Here is a 21,915-nt window from a genome sequence, read left to right on the forward strand (position 1 = left end):
TTACCATTTCCAAGCAGATTTGATTTCTAAACACAATTTTACCCCTCTTGAAACAAAAACGGACACACGCTGCATGCAACTATAAGTTTACTGTGCAATCAAATGCCATTAGAAAGTGAGAAACTGGTGCCGTTCAACTGTGTCTGTACCCAGATCTGGAAGAACTTTAGTCTAGTTCACTGCTTAGTAACAGAGCACACCTAGAAGTAGAAGAGACAGATGGCTAAAGAGACTATTTCTGGATAAGGGATTGGACAGCAAGACTTCTTTAGCTCCTACAGTTGCACAGGATACAGGAAAGGTATCCTGACGGAAGCAACTACCAAAAAGATGAACAGCTAAGAATTTATTTCCAGAAATAATGTCAGCTCCCCAGCTGCTTTTACAGCAAACTTAGAAGAGGCAAAATATAGGTGCTGACTCTTGAGTGACAATAATGAATGCTTATTTTAAATGACCTCGAAGTAGAGGGCAGCAAAGACACAATACAAATGGACATTTAACCTCTTTTTTGCCCTGTAGTCCATGGTTTATGAACTGCAAATGAAGACAATGAGGATGATCTCAGAAAATACTCAGGACTCCTTCACATAAAGCCACCACTTTATAAAACAAAATGAGTCCATGAGTTGAATAGATACAGCACAGCTGCACCATGCTCTCTGGTCTGTGAATTATTTAGCTTCTGCAACTCAAACAAGTGGACTGCATGTCATATTTACTCACCAGCCTTCATACCTAAGACCTGCAGAATAGGACACAACTTCCTTAGTCACATTTTTAAATCACAGATGTTTGTAGAAAATATTAACTGAATCATCTATTGTACCTGTGTGCACACTACACTAGCAGTCCAGCTTGAAAGAATTCACTCTGGTGTCCACTGAATCTAGCTACAAAACTTATCCAAGAAACCTCAGGTCCAAATGTGCTTCCCACCAATTCAATGCACACCATAGATTCCTCCTGGTTACTCCAGGTCACTGGAAGGCATTTCTTCAATCTGAAAGGTCTATTTCTAAGGATCCAGCTGACTTGCTGTAGCTGATTTTCTGACAGATGTATATCACGTAACAATTCCCCAATTTTAAATACTCTATGTATCAGACTTGCAGTCAATCAAGAGACTTTGTCACCATAAAAAAGGACTTTCCAGATTTAATTTTTGTGCAAGTACATCCATTTCCTTTCACTTCCTCTGTGTTTTATATAAATATACAAGTGTGGTTTTTTTCCATTTTGAATGCTGTGAATAAATATTTTTGTTTCAATTTTATTCTTCCTATTTCCATTCCATCCTATTGGGATAGAGTTAAAGATGATTTCAAGATAACAGCAGACATTGCTCTCCCTGGAGCATAATAAATCTGTAAACAAGGGTCCTAGGGCACATCAGTGCATGCCTCAGTTCTCCTCCATGTTCTCCAGAGCATCGAAAGGGTGACAGAATATGTGTTCAAAAAGCAGCAGGGGTTGTGTCAAAGGAGTTAGAAGAAGAATCTTTTAATAACTAGGGATACTCAGAAGGGCTAACAGGCATGTAACAAAACAGTGGAGAGTATATGCAAACATGAAAAGTCCTCACCATTATTTGTAACACAAGCCAATTAAAAGCAAACAAACAAAACATTTTTGATATTCAAACCCCTTTGTAGACATAATGCCTGAGGGGAAAAAGATATCTCTCTGGGTGAAAAACCTGTCCTCCTTACAATACAGAGAGTGTGCAAAAGATTACCCTTTGTAAAAAGTAGACCATGAGCATCATTTCCACAGCTACTTAAGCCAACATAAACCCTGCTGCAGTACCACAATCCCTGGTCAAACATACACTATCCCAAAACCATCTTGCACTAGCACAAACCCCAGGTGACCATGAACAGAACACTATTCTCAGGCAGCTAAGACAGATGAAAAATAACTATTTGTTAGGGGTGGGAGATCCATTTTTGAGTGAATCAGACCAGGTACTGAAGAACAGGCAAGGCAGTATATAGTTGTAAGCTGAATTTTGCTGTCTACTCCCCACACACTCATAACACAAATAAAACAGGAATTCTAAATGATCGAGATTGTATAACATCCTATTTATTTCTCTCTCACTATTAGCAACTTTCTTTACTGACAGGACATGGCAAAAGACATATTTTTCCTTTATATAGTTTCTGAAGGCTGAAGGAAGGAAGATCTCCTGTTACTGAGGCTGTTGGATTATCTAAACATTCACAGTAATAATTAAAGATGGAATCACTAACATTGAATATTAAGGGACTGTCTATGTAATTGCATATCTACACTGTTAAGTCCACTGAAAAGTATCTCAGGATGTAAGATGTTTGTATGTGTCTTTGTTTCTATACATGGAACCAAAAATACCAAAATGAAGTATGCACACTTTCTATTTAAATGGCATTAGAACTTGATAGTTAATTATAAAGACTATAAAAGTATTAAAAGAGTAAACAAAACTTTTAATGGGTCTTAAGGCACCCAGAATATCTTTTCTGTATTGCTGCATAATATTTTAGCCACTGCAAGGTGGAAGTGCAAGTTTAAGGGCCACAGAAGGTTATGCATGGTACATTAACTGTATTTTTCTGTGCAATCTACAATGCTCCCATACAAATAAAAAACGTTTCCTTGGTGAAATAACCACTGCCCTTTCAACAGCATAAAGCAAGTAACTCCTAAGCAGACAGTTTCACTACAGTAACTTTCTGCCATCCCCTAGGGACCACAGAGAGAGATTTCCTAAGTGCTGTAAGGAGGAAAACACAAATAATTTACCAAAAGAAGATCAAACCAGTCTTGTAAGTAGGAAGTGAGCTGTCTTGAGATTCTGTGACTTACCCTAATTTACACTCTGAGTTGGTGTAACAACCCATCCATTTTGCTTAAGGAACACTGCTGGGTCCAGAAGAAAAGGGATATGCACTGAAAGATGCATATGGTCAAAGACTGACAAGATGTGCCTTGCTGAGAAAATTACTATTTATACAGAAAAGTGGCCAGCAAGACCCTTCAGGTACAACTGAATGAAGAATGATTCGCTTTAAAATAGGATTAAATCTCATCCCATGATCCAGAATATGCTACATATGAACAAACATAAGGTTCATGTACACAGCAGTGACAAAAGACTTCCCTATTTTACCCGTGTATGCATAAACGAATATTGCAAGGCTTTTATTAAAATCAAGGCTGGAATACATATCATTTACTCTCTGTAGAAATTTACAAGAATAAATTATTTGCAAATACTTGTCAGATTTGGACAAATGTTTAAGATCCACCCTTGCATTTTTTCACTAGGCTACCTTCTTTATGTAGCAAGGTGTAAATTTTCTTTTAAATATACTGCAGAGTAGTAAACACCACTCGTGAATATAAGATTTATAGCACATTAATAAAATCATATAGGCGCACTGGCCTTAAATATATGAGGCACACAATTTAAGTTTTCATGACTACCTCAAAAGAGACTGAGAGTAGCCACATAGCATTTTTTAATTTACAGAATATTTACACCTACACATCATTCATCTCTTACCTGCATCTAATTATTTCTTTTCTCCAGTACAGAACAAACTTCTGAAAGATTAATGTTATACAGAGGGAGTGATATTTACTAGATCAGTTCAGAGTGGCAAAAAAAGCAAAACAGCACTTACCTGCAAGCAACAAGAGAGCACAGTATCTTAACATTTGTCCCACATCAAAGAGAAATAAAAACATTAAAGGTAAAATATAATACCTAAAAACAGCGCAAGAGAGGTAAGAAGCAGAGCAGTAAAAACACCTATAATCCAGACTGCAAGAAGCAACAGCATTTTATCTGCAAATTTCTTGGTAGATTCTCTTGGAAAACAAATACCTATGACAAAATATACAAGTACTTAAGTCCAGATGTAGTCAAGAATTTCTGAGCTATCATTTCTACCTATCAATCATATCTATCAATTCAATGTTGAAATTTCACATCAATGAAATTGCTGTCAGTGCAAGTCAAAATTGTTCATGAAAAGTGTTGACTTTTGATCAGTCAAACAATACTACGTGGAGAATAGGTTTCCAGTTAGTTTTTAAGAAGAATGACATTTTTTCACTGATAAACAAAAAAAGGAATTTGGAAAATAAAAGGAAAAATTGCTTTTGACTGTTCAGTTCAATTTTGGAAGTTACATTAATTATCATTATTATCACTGCCATACACCTGGACAGTGTTAGGCGACTTTAAGCCAAATATCAAAATAAAACAAAATACTTAATTTCAGTTTGATTGTAATACTATTTGTTTATATACTTTTTCCAAAGTTTTGACTTTTTACCTTATTCCAGAGATAGCTGAAAAAAATCTCAAAACTTATCATATAGTAAGAAAATGCTTTCCTACTGATTCTGCCATATTTCTTTGAACAATTTAGTAGAAATCAGTGAACTGAGTTACTGTGGATTTGAATCAGGTGAGATTAAAAACCAGGCCAAGAGTATAGAAGGCAAATCTTTAACCTGCACTGCCAGAAAAATCTGTGCTCTCTTGCATTAAATTATAAGCAAGACTTATTTTCTACTTCTACTTGTTTCCCCAAAGAAGACTGATTTATTCCTATATCCATAAGCACCAGTCACCCTGCATACTCTAACATGAAAATAATGGGAAAATCAGCAAAAGTTATAATTCTAGAATCCCTGGCATGCAGAAATCACCACATTTACACATCTGAAATCATTAGTCAAAAGGTAGCTTAGTCAAAAGTGGATACATGATTTTTATCCACTAAGACATTGAGGCAGAGAACATTCCCAGCAGCTCAGAGAAATCACATTTCAGGTTCACATTTCAATATGGGACAATAGAAACCAATCATAGCACAGCAGGAGGAAGTTGAAGGTTTCCATGCTACTCGGTACTTAGCAGCTGTGAGAAGGGGGGCTACCAGGTAGGTCATTCATTGTTTATTTCTATTTAATTCAAATAAGAAAAAGCAATGGCAAGAAGACTACTCTGAAGAATAGAAGGAAGCAAAACTCCCAGTCAGTGAAAAAATTCTTATGCTAATGGCAAACAGAAACTGGCTAGGAAAAGTATCTTCCCAAGTAGTTTTGATGAAAATCTCTTTTTCTTGTAGAGCAAGTCATTGTGTTAACTGATCAGCAAAGGATAAGTAAGCAGCAGAAAACATATTTCAGTGGGCAACTGAGGAGTAGAAAACACGTAAAATCCATTCAGCCCAATACAGAAATAAAGCTTGTAATGAATCCTAAAATTGTAGCTCACACTGCCAACATAATTTGTGGTAGGTAGAAAGACATCATAGCTAGACAAGGAGTTTCAAGACAGAAGCAATCTAGAGGATTCTGAATTTATGTAAGAGAATCAATCCTCAATAAAACAGTATTTGAATGTTGCTGTCCTGTGATGCAGATGACACAGAATGAAACAATTCCCCAGTATCACATATTACAGACAATTCACTCTCCCTATGAAAGAGTGATCTTTCCAAAGACTTGGCAAGTAGTCCACAGTAACAAAAGTAGATTAAGCCATTCTGCATAAAAAGAAAGCCACCAAACACAACTAAGGTATCTTAATACACACTGCAACATGAAGGCAAAATTAAATCATTGAGAACCAATGTTCCTCAGTTTTAATTTATACAACGTATATACATTTTGAGAATCTACAGCCTCACTTCACATTTTACTAACAAGTTCAGCTTGTTGAACACCAATAATGTTTTGAGACTTGTAGAGAGTAACTACGTGAAAACAATATATGTCTCAACAGAGCAAAAAGCTGTTCAGTGTTGGCATGAATCCATAGAATGTTAGCAATGACTTCAAATGATATTCTGTATTCTGAGGCCTCCCCAAAAACACAACCTAAGTGTTAATGTTAATCTTCATACAGATGATTACTTCTTTCCTAAATTCTTATGTACACCACATACTGTACTTTTTTACTTACATCCATTACTTTTAAATCATAACTGTTTTGAAGAAAGAAAATAATTTTTATATAATTGCATGGCTTCCTGATGTAATCATTAAATAAAAGTGACAGTAACGCTACCTTCCATGCAGTAAAGTTAGTTAATGTATGTAATATTCTGCATTCCTATCGATCCTGTATAAACTCGAGGAAGAGACCCGTACTTAGCAATGCCACAGTCTCCAAAAGATCTTACAATTAATTATTTAACATAGCCAAAATGTAGCAACTTTTTGGCCGGGCTTACTTACCAACATTCTTTATCCTAACATTATATTCTCAATCGTGTACTGTATTTCACCATTTGCCAAATTAAATGCAAAATGCTTTATTACATTATTTATAAGAGAGAACAGAAAAAGACTGTGATTCCTACAAGGTCCCTTGCAGTATCTTTGGACACCTACATAGCAGAAATAATGGAAATGGTGAGCTAATTCACATTTCCAGTCATTTCTCTTTCTCAGATAGACTTGTTAGCTGATTTAATCAAATGAGTGATGGCTTTAGATTAGCAGAATTTCTTTTCTTAAAATCTACTTGAATTCATATCTAAGGGCACTCTGAAGTTTGTTCAGGATGCAGGATGACAAACACCAGAGATAATACACTTGTGATATCCTTCATTTTAGGAAAGGAAAGCTTAAACACAATGAATAAAACATCAACTTGAAGTTTCAACACAGTAGAGTCAGGGGGGTGTATCTAAACACAAATATTTCAGGAAAATTATAGGCATGTCAAATCACTATTCACCTTTCTTTCAGGCAATACAAAAGACCAATAGCAACCTCAGATTTCAGGTAGGCCAGGCTTTAATTGCCAGATTCTTTGATAGCTGCGCACTCATTTCATTTGGGCTTTTAAGAATTAACACAACTTGAATCTTCCTAACATACACACACACTATTTTTAAACAGTACATCAGTCTAAAACTATTTCTGTCACACATTGCTTAAACTTCATTCTAAAAATGTTTTAGGGTGCTTTTTTTCATGCTTTTCTTGCAATTCATTTGCAGTTAAACACTACTTCTAGCTTTGGAAATAAGTTTTCTTTCTCAGCTTCTTGAGGGGCTCAGACAAAATGCTGAATTGATCATAATGTATCACTAATGCCTGTAATGAGTTCATCATCTTCCTGCCAAACCTCTCAAACAGTTGCATGTAAGTAAAAAGGCTGACAGACAACCGCTTCCAGACCAAGTTTTAACAGCTTATCGCCAATTTATATATATATAAGTATTTTTGTGCTTCTTTGCTGTCTTGCAATTAACTTCAAAAGTTCCACTAAAAACTACATTTAACTTGCAGCTTTTTCTTTTTCTTTCCTTTTTGCAGCTACACACATTGTCTTTAAAAAAGAAGCAGTCCTACAATCATTACCCTGCTGCAGGCCTACAGATTGTCAAAACATACTGAAACTTCATTTCGTACTGGCTGTATGCATTAACCTTCTCACAATAAGAAATTGTCATTCAGATTCCAACACTGTAAAGTATCTTGTTTTCTTTTACTTATATATTACACACAGATTCAAGTACGAAATGCTTCAAAAGGAAAATAAAAGTAGTAGTATCAAGTCTCAAACAAATTTCTTAAAAAACAAATTACTCCAGTATGCCTAAATAAATCACATTCATAAGCATGTGAATATTTTGTTTTCATTACATTCAGCATATTAAAAAATAGCACCTTCTTAAAGATTAACAAGAAGATCAGACCAACTTAGCATTTTGCATCAGGGATGTGCCACTGATGTATTTTGTTGTAGGGTTTTTTTGTTTGTTTGTTTAATGCCAGAATATTTGGTCACACAAAACTGCAGTTCTGCAAGCCTATTTCAGACCTCAACAAACCCCAATTCTTAAGACTTTATTTACTAACACTGTTTATGCCTAAATTGCCTGAAAATAACTTGACAAATCTGACATTGCAAACAAAGAGCACACTTCCTGTTACAATATTGAATCTGGAACACCATCAATGTTTTGTTCAGCTTGCATAAGTCACAACTGATTGGACACAGTCCCTGTGGGCATGCCATTTCATCCAGACTGGACGGTTCATTAGTCATAATTACTATAACTGTACAGCAGAGACTGCAGTTTTATCTCATCATACATCTTTGATAAAGCTGCTTCCATTTCTGCTTCATCAGCAAGTGAAGTTACATTATTGGAGCTTTTATTTTCTAATCTGTGATTAACGTTGGCTGCACCGCTTATGAAACGCGTACCAAAATTCAAAATAATGTACGAAGTCAGGCCACGATGTGACCACCACTTGAACTTTGTGTTAAAAATCATGCAGCTGTTATTGCTGCGCAGGAAGAATAGATTCTGAAATGACAGTTGCAAGGAAAATTTAACAAAGAAGACACCAACACAACAGCTTATAAGAAAAGACTGTTGGTTTCCAACATGAACCATGACCTAATTTAGAAGAAGATGCCATCTAATAACAACTGTAAATGCAGCTCTTAATTTTAAGCATATAAAAGCAGCACATGACAGCATTTTCTTGCTGTGGTGCTTGTTGGTGATTTTTATATCTTATTGTGCGATAACAGGGAACACAAAGCCTGGTGGCACTATCTGAGTGTGCAGCATGTACCCATGATAGGCCACATAAACAGTCATAATCGACAGTTACATGTAGGCACTGAGGCTGCAAAAATCCCAGAGTAATTAGTGTTGTCTGAATGCAATGACATCTGTTTTCTCATGGTCCTCTAGACTTGTCAGGCCAATAAGATGTATATGAAAAAATATGACAAGCATTGCAAATGCCCTTCTGAAAGGTCTCACTTTGGGAAAAGCTGAAGAAATGACACATGCCACCTCTTTTTTGCCAATATACCTAACAGCCAAAGCTTCAACATTTGAAAAGGTCTTTTGAGTCATTTTGCATTTGGCTACAAAAGGTTTATTCAGAACACAGTGCTGTGCTTATGAAAAAAAATACTGCAGCTTTGTTAACAGAAGAGGAATAAAACGTGACTCCTGACAAGCGTTCTTACATATTTGTATGTGGCAACTATGCCTTTTTTTTTTTTTTTTTTTTTTTTAATTAAAGCAGGATTAGGTAGCACAGAATAGATTTGTGTGTATATATATCATACATGTGCATATATGCATATATGGAATACTTTTGCTTAAAGAGTGGAACAAGAACAGCTTTACAGCTGTGCTTTCTGGCATTGCAGAAACACTGCAGCCTTTCCAGCTGAAGCTTTTGTTTTAGGATTCACAACCTTTTACCTTAATAGTGCCTATCTCTCAGTTCTTTCTCTGGACTGTAGCAGTATGTTTGAGCATGCGTTCTCTCCGAGAAATACATTAGTCATCATTAACAGAAGCACTGACACCAAGCCTAAGTGCCTCTCCACAATGACCAAGTGGCAATCATCTTTCTCTTACACTGTCACTGCTGATTAGGGTTTTCTTTCATGAAAATTTAATTTGTCGGCTTTCTGCAGCTCCTTTTTACATTTCTGCAATAACACAACATGCCAGCAACACTGAAAATGCAGTCAAAGATACTGTAACTGCTTATAAGGGAAGATAAGATTCAAACCACTCAGCCGCACTCTTGCCTAGTTTAACATAAAGAACGGCCCTGTGAGACACTGTGGCTGCTGACAGAGGAAAAACTCCCATTGAATACCTAAGGCCTCAAATCTCCTGGAACACCTTCTGTCCAAATAATTGAAAAAAATTTCATCTGGAAGACAGTTAGGCAGCCCATCTTCTGAAGCTTTGTTCAATAGGCAAGGTAACAAGATCTAAACTGATTTTTATAACTAATTGCTTTTGTAACTGCTTCAAATATACAGATACTCGGGTTTTTAGCTCATGCAAATATTTATTAGAGGATTTCATAATCCTCTGATAAATTTCAGCCTCACCTCTTGGGTCTGTGTCAACACTGCTCTCGCAGTTAAAAGACAGCCACAAAGAAAATAGCTTTAGCCGCTGCAGGCAGCTAAAAAGTTTCAGGCATGTATGATGCTTTGCAGCTATTCAATATACACAGTCTCAGATTCCTGCTCTGTGTAACATTACAAACATTGTTAAACAAGATACCATAGCAATGAGTTATTTTAAGGAAGTTTTTCAAAACATTTACTCTTCTGCTTTATTTCAATTTGTTTAAAGATATATATATTTTTTTAATTATATGCACATGCTATTTTGTTAACATCTGTGCACGGTATAAAACCTGACTGAATTCCAACTTCTGAAAAAATGCAGATAACTTACATCCCTCGAGTAAAGTTACACTAGAAAACTTCAGGAGATTCAGATTAAGATACTTGAATTCATTTAACTGTGTTCCCATACAGGTATATTTAAAACCAAAACAAAGCAAACAAACAAACAAAGCAGCTCATTAAAAATTTTAAGCTCTCTCGTTATCTTTCAGGATTTAATTGTGAACCTCAAATTTGCATCTAGCTCTATTAAATTCAGAAACCACTCCTATTAAGGTCCAAGTAATAAAAAACATTTTTCAGCTTCCTACAGTATTAATACCTCACTACTGACCAAAAACGGTGTCAGTAGTCAGAACATAAAACGGTACTGACAGCACTTTGGATTTATAAGAAAGCTTCAGTATCTTTAAATAGTCTCCACATATGAAATTTAAGAAGAGGAAACTAGGAATTAAAAGCGGATTTGGAATGGCAGACGGCGATTGTTGCACTGCCGCGGCACTATAATCTTGATTAAATGCAGAGCAATGCTAAAGTAAAAACAAAGCCCTGCCATGGAAACCTAAATTAACTACTGAAGCAGACCCCTGATGCAGAAAGCCGGCGTTCTGAGCCATTCCACTTGATCTCAAGAAAAACTTTCACTCTCTGGGAAGCGTGGAGGCAAGGCGGCTGGCCAGGCCTCTGCTGGGGCCTTGCTCCCGCACCTTCCTGCTCTCCCTCGCACAGATGCGGGCGGTGGCCTCCTCCCTCCGCACCCCCATCAAGTTCAAGTACAGAAGTTTAGCTCTTTGACTCCCCCCTCCACCTCCAAGTCACTTGTCAGGAAAAGGTTGGGCGATTTATCGACCACCGCTGGATGCATACTGTCAGTGCTGAAGGAAATATGAGCAGGGGCTGTCGCTACTGTTCTGGAGCTCATTGATAATGACATACCTGCCTCTGTCACCCATTACCCATACTACAAACTACTTAGACCTAACTGAAAAATCAATAGCCTACTTGCACCGGTTCCTGTGGCTGCCTCCTTTGATTGTCAGCTCCTGTCTAGGGTCAGCACTTACATGAAAGGGGCTGTGACTGCCTGATGCTTTCAGGACAACCTAACGATATGAAACTAGCCAACAGAACAGTAAATTCTGTCCCCTGCCCTCCTCATCAATTAGGCTTTGACTAGGCTTGCCTGTAGAAACCTGACCTTTTAAGTTTAGGTGAATATGGAACTAGCTGAACACACCATTGCCCTCAGCGCTGAGCCAGGAAATCCACTGACAGGTTAAACAAAACAGAAGGTTGTAACTGTCATAATTTGCATTGCACTTTCACGCCAACAAGGGTGTTATCAGTGGGGGCAAGCCCTGGAACACACAGCGCCAGCACTCGAAGTCACTCTCCTCATAAATTTTCAAGCGAAGGGAGATAAAACATAAATTCGCAAATGACCCTGCATTTCAGTCCTACTTTCTTTCAAGTTTACACTCTGGCGACCCACACCAGACACATACACAGTTGCCCTCTGTAGATGTGCTGGCACTTGAGAGCCACTTAGAATAGGCTTCTGAGATAGACGGTGGGTGAGGGAAAGTTACATGCCCATGCCTTGCAAGGACTCACGTCCTTCTTCTTTGCTGTATATTTACATGCATGAATACCAGCATAAATGCAGGATACGCATGCACATACGTGCACACCTGTATTTCAGAGCAGCAGGTAAGTATGGATACTCTAAAAATCCCTGGAGAGCATTAACTGGCACTTCTGAGCAGCATTCACTCACACATCCTGAATCTTGGAAGGCTGTTAGCAGTGTCAGAACATCACTGTGGCCAAGATAAATAATAAATGTTACATTTTAATGTATCTTCCCTCCTTAAAGAATGCTGACAACCATGAAGCAAAGAACTAAAGCATGAAATCTCAGATTTAAAATGAAGGCTGAACTGTTTCCTGAAGTGGAATACAATAGCTTTAGTAACTACACACAGATCAGAATGCCTTGTTCCTCCTTTCCTCCCAAACAAGTTAAAACCTTTATTAAAAACAAACGAAAATGCTTCAAAATACTCCCATTAGCACTCCTTTCTTTTGGAAGTAACATTAATTTTTAAGTAGTAATGGCTTCACCCCTTTTTGAGCCCCTCCCTCTGTTGGCCTACCGTCCTCAATATAAGCATTTCAGGGAAATACAGACAGCACGGGTGATCAAAACTATTTATCCCATTTGATAAATACTGGAGCTTCTTCATACTGTGACAGTACAAGTAAGCTCAACTACAAGTTTTTAGAAACTTTGTGAACTCTAGGAATTTTAAATGCTCTATATTCAGCAAACACAGTACCTTTTAATATAAATATGCAAGCAAGATTCAGAGCAGTAACTTACCTGATGCTATTTACCCTGCAGTTGAACCTCCCTAACTCCCGCATCCTTAATGTCCTTCTTACAGAAAAGCATGCAGTGTCAGATATAAGAATGAGCTCTTGTGTAAATAAATGATAGGAGAACTGCTTCTGTACGGGTTTCAGATCTTAACATTCAGTTGCAAATCTTGAAATATTCTTGAAAGCTACTTTTCTATACACATTTTCAATAAATGTCAGTCACTGTATTTACCTTATTTCAACTGCATATTTAAAAATCAGTACTGAGAAATGAAAACAGCTGAATTGTACAAATACTTTTTTTTTTCCACGAAAGCTTCAGATAATATATTATACTGCAAAAATATCCATTGTATCTTATCACTCACTTGTTAAAAATAAAGGCAAAGCCGAAGAAATGCAGCAAAAACCACCTGAAAATAAAAGTGTAGAAGTCTATAAAAACACTGTTAAATAAACAGAACAGCAGTTAGAATTAATATTGCATTCCAAACAAACTACAGAGCAAACGCTAGTTAAAAATGGTAAACCTAATTGAGTCTGGATGGACCCCTTTACAGACCTAATGCAATGATTAACTATGCATCTGGTAGCATGTCAAGTCCTTTTTGTGTGCCTATCTGATAGTGAAGTGAAAGGGCATGGACAGTGTCCAGTCCCAGCAAGCAAATCATTTGGAAGCAGTCATAGACATAGATCAAAGATTTTTCACTCTATCCAAAGTCTATTTAAACCCAGCAACCCAGCCCCTTGTTGCAGACAAAACCAGTTAGAAAATAAGAAAGACTCCTTGGGATCCAAAGATAATAAAGGAAGATAGAAGGAGAAAATGAAGAAAAGAAACAGACTGGCAGAACCTTGATTTCCATAGGCCAAGACAGCTGTTTTACATCCCGGTTTTATTTCAGATGGTTAAGGAAAAGGAACAATTTCCATCCCTTAGATCACCAAATATTATTTCAATTAAACTATGCAGATGGCTTCTATACATTACTTGAACCGACACAGTTTCTCCTTCCCTGCTAGAGGAGACAGTATGTAGGACTATTTTGCACACAGGTTTTTATCTAATCCATAAGAAAACTAAAAAGAGAGCAGCATATTATCATAGAGAAGTTATTTTGAAATAAAATATGCATGGCAAGATATAAAATAGGAATAGCTAAGATTTGATTAGAAATAGCAACCAACCCCCTGCAATGATTATATAACTAGTAATAGGCTACTTTTATGCTGGCACAGTACTTCAAAAGGATAAAAGTTTAATATCATGACGTACAACAAGCAGAAACTTAGACAGCTCTAATTCTGCGTTTAAATTGAAAAATATTTGAATACAGCAACAATTATTAGGCTGTTCAAACAGGAAACATAAAAAATAACAATTAAATAAGTTACATTTAAGTAAAACTTGCATGCCTTGTCTATGATAACCGCTTTCCACCAAAACCAAAATCATCTTTAAATACTGGGAGAGGGGAGAAGCGGGGGGAGAAGCAGAAACAAAAAAGAGTGACTCGATAGATTGCATGCTGGTCAGCAGTGCTAATGAGAAAATTGAGCCCCCTCTGACCCTCCTCCCACAGCTCCCTTTCCCTTTATGAACTGCACTCACAGGCGCTCGCTAAAGGGTTGTTACCTGTAGCATGGCTGGTGAGGAGTAGAGCTATTTTACACTGCAACTTGGGGAAGTATTTCTAAGAGTGTAAGCGAACAAATGAGAAGCTTCCACTTCTGGAGCTTGAAACTTAAATTTTTGAATTTCAATTTAAGAATTTTATTAGAGAAGCCCAGATTAACTTGTAAATATCCTTCTCAAGAAAACGAGTGTTATTGCATCCAGCTGAGGATCAAGCTGGCAAAATCCCAGGATGTTACACGCTCTCATACTTTTCAAAATTGACATCATTAACATAAATAATCAATTATTGTAAATAAAGACCAGTCAGCACAGTGAATTAGGTTAATTCTGCTGGATACAATAGCAAACACCAATAGTATGCAACCACAACCAAACAAAATAAACAAAACAAAAGGGCCCTGAAAAGTTTTTAAAGAAGAAAATGCTATAAAAGCATTAGAAATGTTCTTTTCTGGTGCACTTGTTTGATTTTTCTCTAATTGTCAACTTACTGAGGGCAAACATAAAACTGTGTTTAGTAGCCAAAATAATCTTACAGCTAAAAGCCACAGCTATTCATTGCTAGAAAAGAGAAGCTACCTTCAACTCAAGACTCAAAGCGACAGAGACAGCCTTCATATGGCTTCATAGTTAAACACCAGGAGATGAACACACCCACATTTTAAGGAAAGGAAAATTGAGCTCCTTAGAGGAGTAGTTGGAGCCTTCTCCTTTCCCACTCCAGAAAGAAAACAAAGGGAGACTTAGGAATACGTAAAAATTATTTAATTACCATACCATCCTACCTTTACATTTAAAAAAAAGTACCAGATTTGTATAATACTCTTTGCCAATGAGCTACGTTAATGACATCTGCTGAATGGAAAACATCTCTCCCTCAATGCGCGCTATCAGCTAACTTCATAAACACAGTTCTTAGGAGAGATCAGCAGAAAGCAAAGCCAAGCCTTTAAAAAAAGAAAAAAAACAAGGTACATACTGCACACTACTGAACGTAAACAGAATTTTAACCACCAAATGCATGACAGCCTTTACTGTAACCATTAACCTGGTTCTGCTGCAGAGAAACACAACATGCATTACTGAATCATTTCTTCTCCAATCCATACATTCCCTGCAGCAGTTCAAGCTCCATCAGCAGTGCAGGAATGTATGAAAATGACAGGCAAAGGGCACTAGCTCTTTTCCCATACTGTTCTTCTATAAATGGAAGCAGAGTTCAACAAAGTGCTTAAAGCTGAGAATGTTTGAAGACTGATCCCCAGGAAAAAAAAAAACATCACAATGTTAGGATCCACGAGGAGATTAATTATCCTGTTTTTCCACAAACCTGCATCCCTTAGCAGAAAGGAAAGCAGCTACTGGAAAATCGTGGAGCGCTGGCTGGGTCTTGTCTACAAAGCTGCCATGAACAAAATGGATGGGTACCTATCCATATTTCATGTGCTATTCATAAAAACACTTATTCTCCCTTTTGGGAGCACCTGTTCCTGCATTCGCTTTTCCCTCTCCACTCAGGGGAGAGAAGAGAGAAAAAGGGTAAATTGGGCACAAAGCCCTTAACAGCCTCACGATTTTGATTAAACTTTGAATTGCCTTTAAAATTAAATGCTGCATCGGTACCACGTGATAGAAACTTCAAAATACACCTTTTAGAATAGAAAGGGTCTGAAACACTCTGACTGTAAGATGGCTACCAAGCAAAAGCAAGCATGCCACAGCACGCAATAAAAAACACGCGTGCTTCCTGCTGAAACTCCCGTTTGTTTTTCAGTTTTCTTCTCGTTTTGTTGATATGCCTTTTTTCTCTTTCTTTTCTTTTCTTTTCTTTTCTTTTCTTTTCTTTTCTTTCTTTTAAGGCTTAACAAAATGCACGGCATTCCCTCTCGAATTGAAACAGAATAAAATCAAAAAGGCGATCGCACATTTCCTGGCCGCCGTTGGCTGCCGCTCTGCCGCCCCGTTTGCCCGCAGCAGCGCTGCCACGTGCGGGCCCGCAGCGGAGGAGGCGCCGAGGGGCAGCGCGCTCCCCCCCGCACGAGTCCCTCGCAGCTCCGTTTCCAGCAGCCCTCGCTAACAAAACGCTATTGCTGCAGGCAGCGGCGTGCCGGCGTTGGCGCTGCCTAAACCAAACAAACACGATGTTTAACAGTCAAATAAAACGTCCCGCAGCCTCCCTAATGAATTTGTCAAGGACCATCAGATCACCTCCGCCCCTGCCTCATTAACTCAAGTATGATGAGACGGATTATAACGGGAGAATGCAGATCAATCGCTCTGAAGGCTTCAAGTGCCTTTTAGCCCCGAGAGTCCGTCTCCGCGCTCCTTCATCCCAACGGAGCACGGTGTTCCCCGCCGCCGGAGGGGCTGCCGCTCCGCACGGTGCAGCATCGAGAAGTGCTGACGGACTTCCGCGCCAGCATCTATAAATGCAATGGGGAGAGGGGCTCTTCGACTGCAGCTCCTCCGATACCGTTCCTTTCAATTATTCATCCCGGCGAGAGCAAATTCCGCCACAGCCGAAGACGGTCTTAATGCGGCGCGGCCGCAATCGCCCAGAGAAAGGCTTCACGTGCATTATTTGCTGGAAGTGTTTAAGTTTATTGCTCAAATGATGTTTCTAATTAGCGCCAGAGCAATAAATTAAAGTCGGCTTTTGTTCAGCTGATTTATTATTTACTAGAGCTTCAACCTCAGACGGGAAAATTGGTAATGAATTGTTTTAAATCTGAGCACTGGTAACACTTTACCATCGGTCACCTTAGGAGGGGGGCAGGAGGGTGACCGCCTCCGTTCTATTTTAGTCCTGAAAATAGGCACCCTCGTCCCCCCACCCGCGCCCGACCCGGCGCTCTGCCAGCTCTGCCGCTCCTCACGCCTGCCCGGGCCGGCGGTATCACGGCCCTTCTCCGCTCTTTGAGGCTGCTCTGCCCGGAGCCGCCCCCGGCCCGTCTCCATCCCGCCGGGCACCTGCCGGTCCCGCCGATCAGCAGCGTAACGCAAAGCCCGAAGCGAGCGGCTCGTCGAGGACAGAGCCCCGAGCAGCACCAGAGCCGGGCACGTCCACACTTACTTCATCCAGCGTGCGGTTATACGGCCGGCATCAGGCATGTTTCTAATTTAAACGCACGCGGCAAACAGACGGCGATATTTTATTTAGTAAAACCAGCCAGCCACAACGAAAGGCAAAAAATAAACCACAGAGAACCGGACGCGGAGCCCAAGCGCGGGGCGAGCCGAGACCCCGTACAAAGCGCACGGCGTGGGAACGGCCGCGGCCCCCCTCCCGGCGCGCTGGGGATCCGCCGGGCCCGCAGCAGAGGGGGACACACAGCCCGGGAGCGGCGACACGGAGCGGGCGGACGGCACCTCTCCCCACATCGGGGGTTTGTAGGGAAAAGCGTTCGCTTTGCCCCGGCGTTCCACGAACACCCGCTCGCCGCATTTCTGCACCGCCGCGCGTTTCGCGGTTATACGTGCAAACCGTTCAGCGCTCTCATTATCACAAACTTGCATAAAACACAGTTTCCTTTTCGAATAACTCAATCCTCCACCTCAGGAGGAAGAACTCAACTTTACGGCACGGATTTATCTCCGTTAACGTGGCCGCGGCGCGCCGCTCCGCCCCAGCGACGCTCACACTTTCCCCGCTACAGCCCGACATCAGCCTCGGGACATTCACAACGCCCCGGTCCCCCCGCACACCGCCGGAGCTCCGGCAGCCGGCACACACCGGGGCCGCGGGACGCTGCCGAGCGGCCAGCGAGGTCTCGAGCCGCCGGTGCCCGGTCCGTGGCCGCGGCAATGAGCGGCAATGAGCGGCAATGCGCGTCGCCGTGCCCGCGCCCCCCGCGCCCCGCCCGCCAGTCCCGCTCCGGCCGCGCCCGGTGCCGCGATTGGCCGCTCCGCTGACAGCTCGGCGGCGATTGTAGGAGGCGCGCTCCGCCCCTCCGCCACGGCCGGGGCCCATTCATAAAGTAACCACGGCGCCAGCGCGCCCAGAGCCGCGCGGACACGCGGAAGAGGAGGAGGAGGAGAGGCGCGGACAGACAGAGCCGCGGCGCGCACGGCCAGGGGTGGGGAGGGGGAGGAGAAGCGCTCCCGGGCATACCGCACCGCCCTCCTCCCGCCCGGGATAACACAGTGTGTGCAAAGAAAAACAAACCCCAACAATCCGTGCCGAGCCGCAGGACGGGGATGAGCGAGCGCAGAGCGGCCGCGCGACTCTGCGAGTAACGATTCCGGAGCCGCGCAGCTCCAGGGGCAGAAAGGCGCCCGGCGGCACCCGGCGGGGCACCCACCGAGAACGGACCGAGGGCGGCGGCCGGACGGGGCTCGCTCGGCGCTCGGGACACCGCTCGCCTTTCTCCTCCTCCTCCTCCTGCTCTCGCCCCGCGGGCGGTGCTAAACTTCGCCGCCGACCGGCGCTTCTGCGGGGAACTCCTGCGCGACTTCGCCCGGGCTCTTTCGATTCCATGAACTGCTGAAGCGGCCCTGCAGCGGCGCGGGGGGGCGGGCGGCCGAGCGCAGCGGCAGCATCCACCTCCCGGCCCCCGCCGCCCCCGGGCCGGGGCAGCGCCGGGCCGCGCCGCTTCGTGCCGCCGCCGCCTCCTCTTCCTCCGCCCCGCGCTGCCGCCGTCCGCCCGGCGGGGGCGGGGGTGCCCGAGCCGGCCGCTGCCCTCCGCCAAGCTGCAGCCCCCGCTAAAGCATTGGATCCCTCAACGTACTGCGAGAGCCCGGTGTACAGCCCGGACCTGTGCCCCAACATGATCGCCGCCCAGGCCAAGCTGGTGTACCAGCTCAACAAGTACTACACGGAGCGCTGCCAGGCGCGCAAGGCGGCCATCGCCAAGACCATCCGCGAGGTGTGCAAGGTGGTGTCGGACGTGCTGAAGGAGGTGGAGGTGCAGGAGCCGCGCTTCATCAGCTCGCTGAGCGAGATCGACGCCCGCTACGAGGGGCTGGAAGTGATCTCGCCCACCGAGTTCGAGGTGGTGCTCTACCTCAACCAGATGGGCGTCTTCAACTTCGTGGACGACGGCTCCCTGCCGGGCTGCGCCGTGCTCAAGCTGAGCGACGGCCGCAAGCGCAGCATGTCGCTCTGGGTGGAGTTCATCACGGCCTCGGGCTACCTGTCGGCACGCAAGATCCGCTCCCGCTTCCAGACGCTGGTGGCCCAGGCCGTGGACAAGTGCAGCTACCGCGACGTGGTGAAGATGATCGCGGACACGAGCGAGGTGAAGCTGCGCATCCGCGAGCGCTACGTGGTGCAGATCACGCCCGCCTTCAAGTGCACGGGCATCTGGCCGCGCAGCGCGGCGCAGTGGCCCATGCCGCACATCCCCTGGCCCGGCCCCAACCGCGTGGCCGAGGTGAAGGCGGAAGGCTTCAACCTGCTCTCCAAGGAGTGCTACTCGCTGACGGGCAAGCAGAGCTCGGCCGAAAGCGACGCCTGGGTGCTGCAGTTCGGCGAGGCCGAGAACCGTCTGCTGATGGGCGGCTGCCGCAACAAGTGCCTCTCGGTGCTCAAGACGCTGCGGGACCGACACCTGGAGCTGCCCGGGCAGCCGCTCAACAACTACCACATGAAGACGCTGCTGCTGTACGAGTGCGAGAAGCACCCGCGAGAGACCGACTGGGACGAGGCGTGCCTGGGCGACCGCCTCAACGGCATCCTGCTGCAGCTCATCTCCTGCCTGCAGTGCCGCCGCTGCCCGCACTACTTCCTGCCCAACCTCGACCTCTTTCAGGGCAAGCCCCACTCGGCCCTGGAGAGCGCCGCCAAACAGACCTGGAGGCTGGCCCGGGAGATCCTCACCAATCCCAAAAGCCTCGACAAACTATAGGGCCGGCGCCCGGGCGCGAGCCGCTCGCCCCCCGGTACCGCGGCGGCCGCAGACTGCTACGGATCGGCGCCGCCCGCGGGGACGGCCCCCCCGCCTCTCCTCCTCCGCAAAGGGAAGCGCTCGGACTTTTGCCACGGCCAAACGAAAGCCCAAAGGTACATTTTCCAATCCCTGTATAGTCCTTTTCTTACTCTCTCTCTCTCGTCTGCCTGAATGTTGTCACCAAGTGAAAAATTATTTAACTATATGTACAAATTGCCCTTTAAAAAAAAAAAAAAAAAGTTTTACCGATGTTAAATGTGTTTCGGCGCCGAGGTCAGATGATGTGCCCCACCACTGACTTGTTGCAAATAGTAATAAAAATATCACTTTAACTTTACTTTTCGTGCATGGTTCTTAAGTTCGGGCCGGTAGGGCCCTTCCGAACCGCAGAATCGACACTTAAAAACCAAAATCTGAAGCGGGACGTCCCCGCAGGCTGAACGCGAGCCTTCCGCTCGGCGCAGTGCTTCGGTTTCCCGTTAGAACGGGGCGCTGAGAAAACCCCTTGCTCTGCGTGCGAGCAGCTCTGTACCGCGTTACGCTGCTGTGCCTTTCCCCTCTCCTCCTTGACCCACGCGGAGCATCGCCCCGTTCCAGGCGGGCAGCCCGCGGCGTTTCGCCTCGCATCGGGCGCTCTCGTTTTCGCTTCCAGCTTCTTTTTTTTTTTTTTTTCCTCCTTTTTTAATTTTTTTTTTTTTTTTTAAACTACGACTCGAGCACGTGTACTTTGCGTTACATATTCCCCGTGCGAACGCGCCGTCCCGGTGGACTCGAACGCGAAATACTGAGCCACCCCGAACGGTGCCGGCGCATCACCGCCCCGCTCGCTCGGCGGCACCGGCACGCAGGCTGCGGGTCTCCCCGCGGGCTGCCCGCTCGGAGCAAGGCGCCGGGTCGGGGGCTCCCGGGACTCCCAGCGCCGCGCCCTCCACCCGCAGCTTAACTTCCCCGCCTTGGAAAAGCCTGCAGCGTTTTTCAGCGTTAACGGCGCCGTCGTTAGCTGCTCTCCCCCCCCACCCCTCCCGCTACCCACAGGCTTCAGAGCCTGTTCGCAGCATTTCGTGTAAGTTTCGGCGTCCCTCGGAGGGGAGGCGAAAGGCAACTTTCTCGCTCCGAAACGCCGCTTCCGTTTCTTTGAGGTCGGAGCCGGAAAGAAACAGCCGTTCCCGTTCGGGTCGCGAAAACGAAGCGAGAGGCGCGGGCAGCGCGGCGGGGCCGGGAGGGACGGGATGCAGCCCCAGCGCCCCCCGGCTCACCTGGCGGAGCGGCCGCTTCCGTGGGAAAACAGCGCCGAGCGCCAGCCCCGATCTGATCGGAGCTCGTTCGGCGCCGTGTCACACCGCTCTTTGTCGGTACTTCGGACAAACAGCCAAGTAACTTAAATTTAGCAAACGGACGAAGCCTCGTTAATTAAATTAAGGGCGCCTTCTGAGCTACACTGCTCGAGGGTTTTAAGTTTTAAGGGCGTACTCCGGAGCAGTTCCAGGCACCGCGATCCAAGGGGAGGGTGGGGCAGGGAGGTGTTAATGCTTCAAAGCGAGCTGCAGCGGGAGCTCATCGCTATTTCAAATCAAATTTCACGCCGTTTCTTTTTAGCCCTCCCAGAAAGAGATATTAAGATATATATTTTTAAAGTCTTCCAGTGAAAGTAGCATCGCAAATAGAATCTAAGAGATGTATAGCCCGTGCTTCACATAACCGACTCCTTCTCTAAGAAGCTAAAGAAAATGCCTCAGATACAGAATGAAAGACAGTCAAAGCAAAGGAGAGCTCTGCCCGCGGGCAGGGAAACA

At 43.8% G+C, this 21,915-nt stretch overlaps 2 protein-coding genes across 7 annotated transcripts in view; one reads left to right on the forward strand and one right to left on the reverse strand.

Annotated features, from left to right (window-relative positions):
• LRBA (LPS responsive beige-like anchor protein) overlaps nucleotides 1-21,915 on the reverse strand; it is a 344,265-nt gene that overhangs the window by 130,546 nt on the left and 191,804 nt on the right. The gene's annotated exons all lie outside the window — the stretch shown is intronic.
• On the forward strand, nucleotides 18,670-20,459 carry MAB21L2 (mab-21 like 2). Its single transcript, XM_015861116.3, has one exon. It carries the CDS (start codon nucleotides 19,001-19,003, stop codon nucleotides 20,078-20,080), a length of 1,080 nt encoding a protein of 359 aa, XP_015716602.1. The 5' UTR covers nucleotides 18,670-19,000; the 3' UTR covers nucleotides 20,081-20,459.

Source organism: Coturnix japonica, chromosome 4 (genome assembly GCF_054131305.1).
Source record: "Coturnix japonica strain WE chromosome 4, WE-NBRP24, whole genome shotgun sequence".
Taxonomy (NCBI): Eukaryota; Metazoa; Chordata; class Aves; order Galliformes; family Phasianidae; genus Coturnix; species Coturnix japonica.

Bases quoted from the DNA above. Each gene is read 5' to 3' on its own strand.
- MAB21L2 (XM_015861116.3), top strand. From the start codon at position 19,001: ATGATCGCCGCCCAGGCCAAGCTGGTGTACCAGCTCAACAAGTACTAC.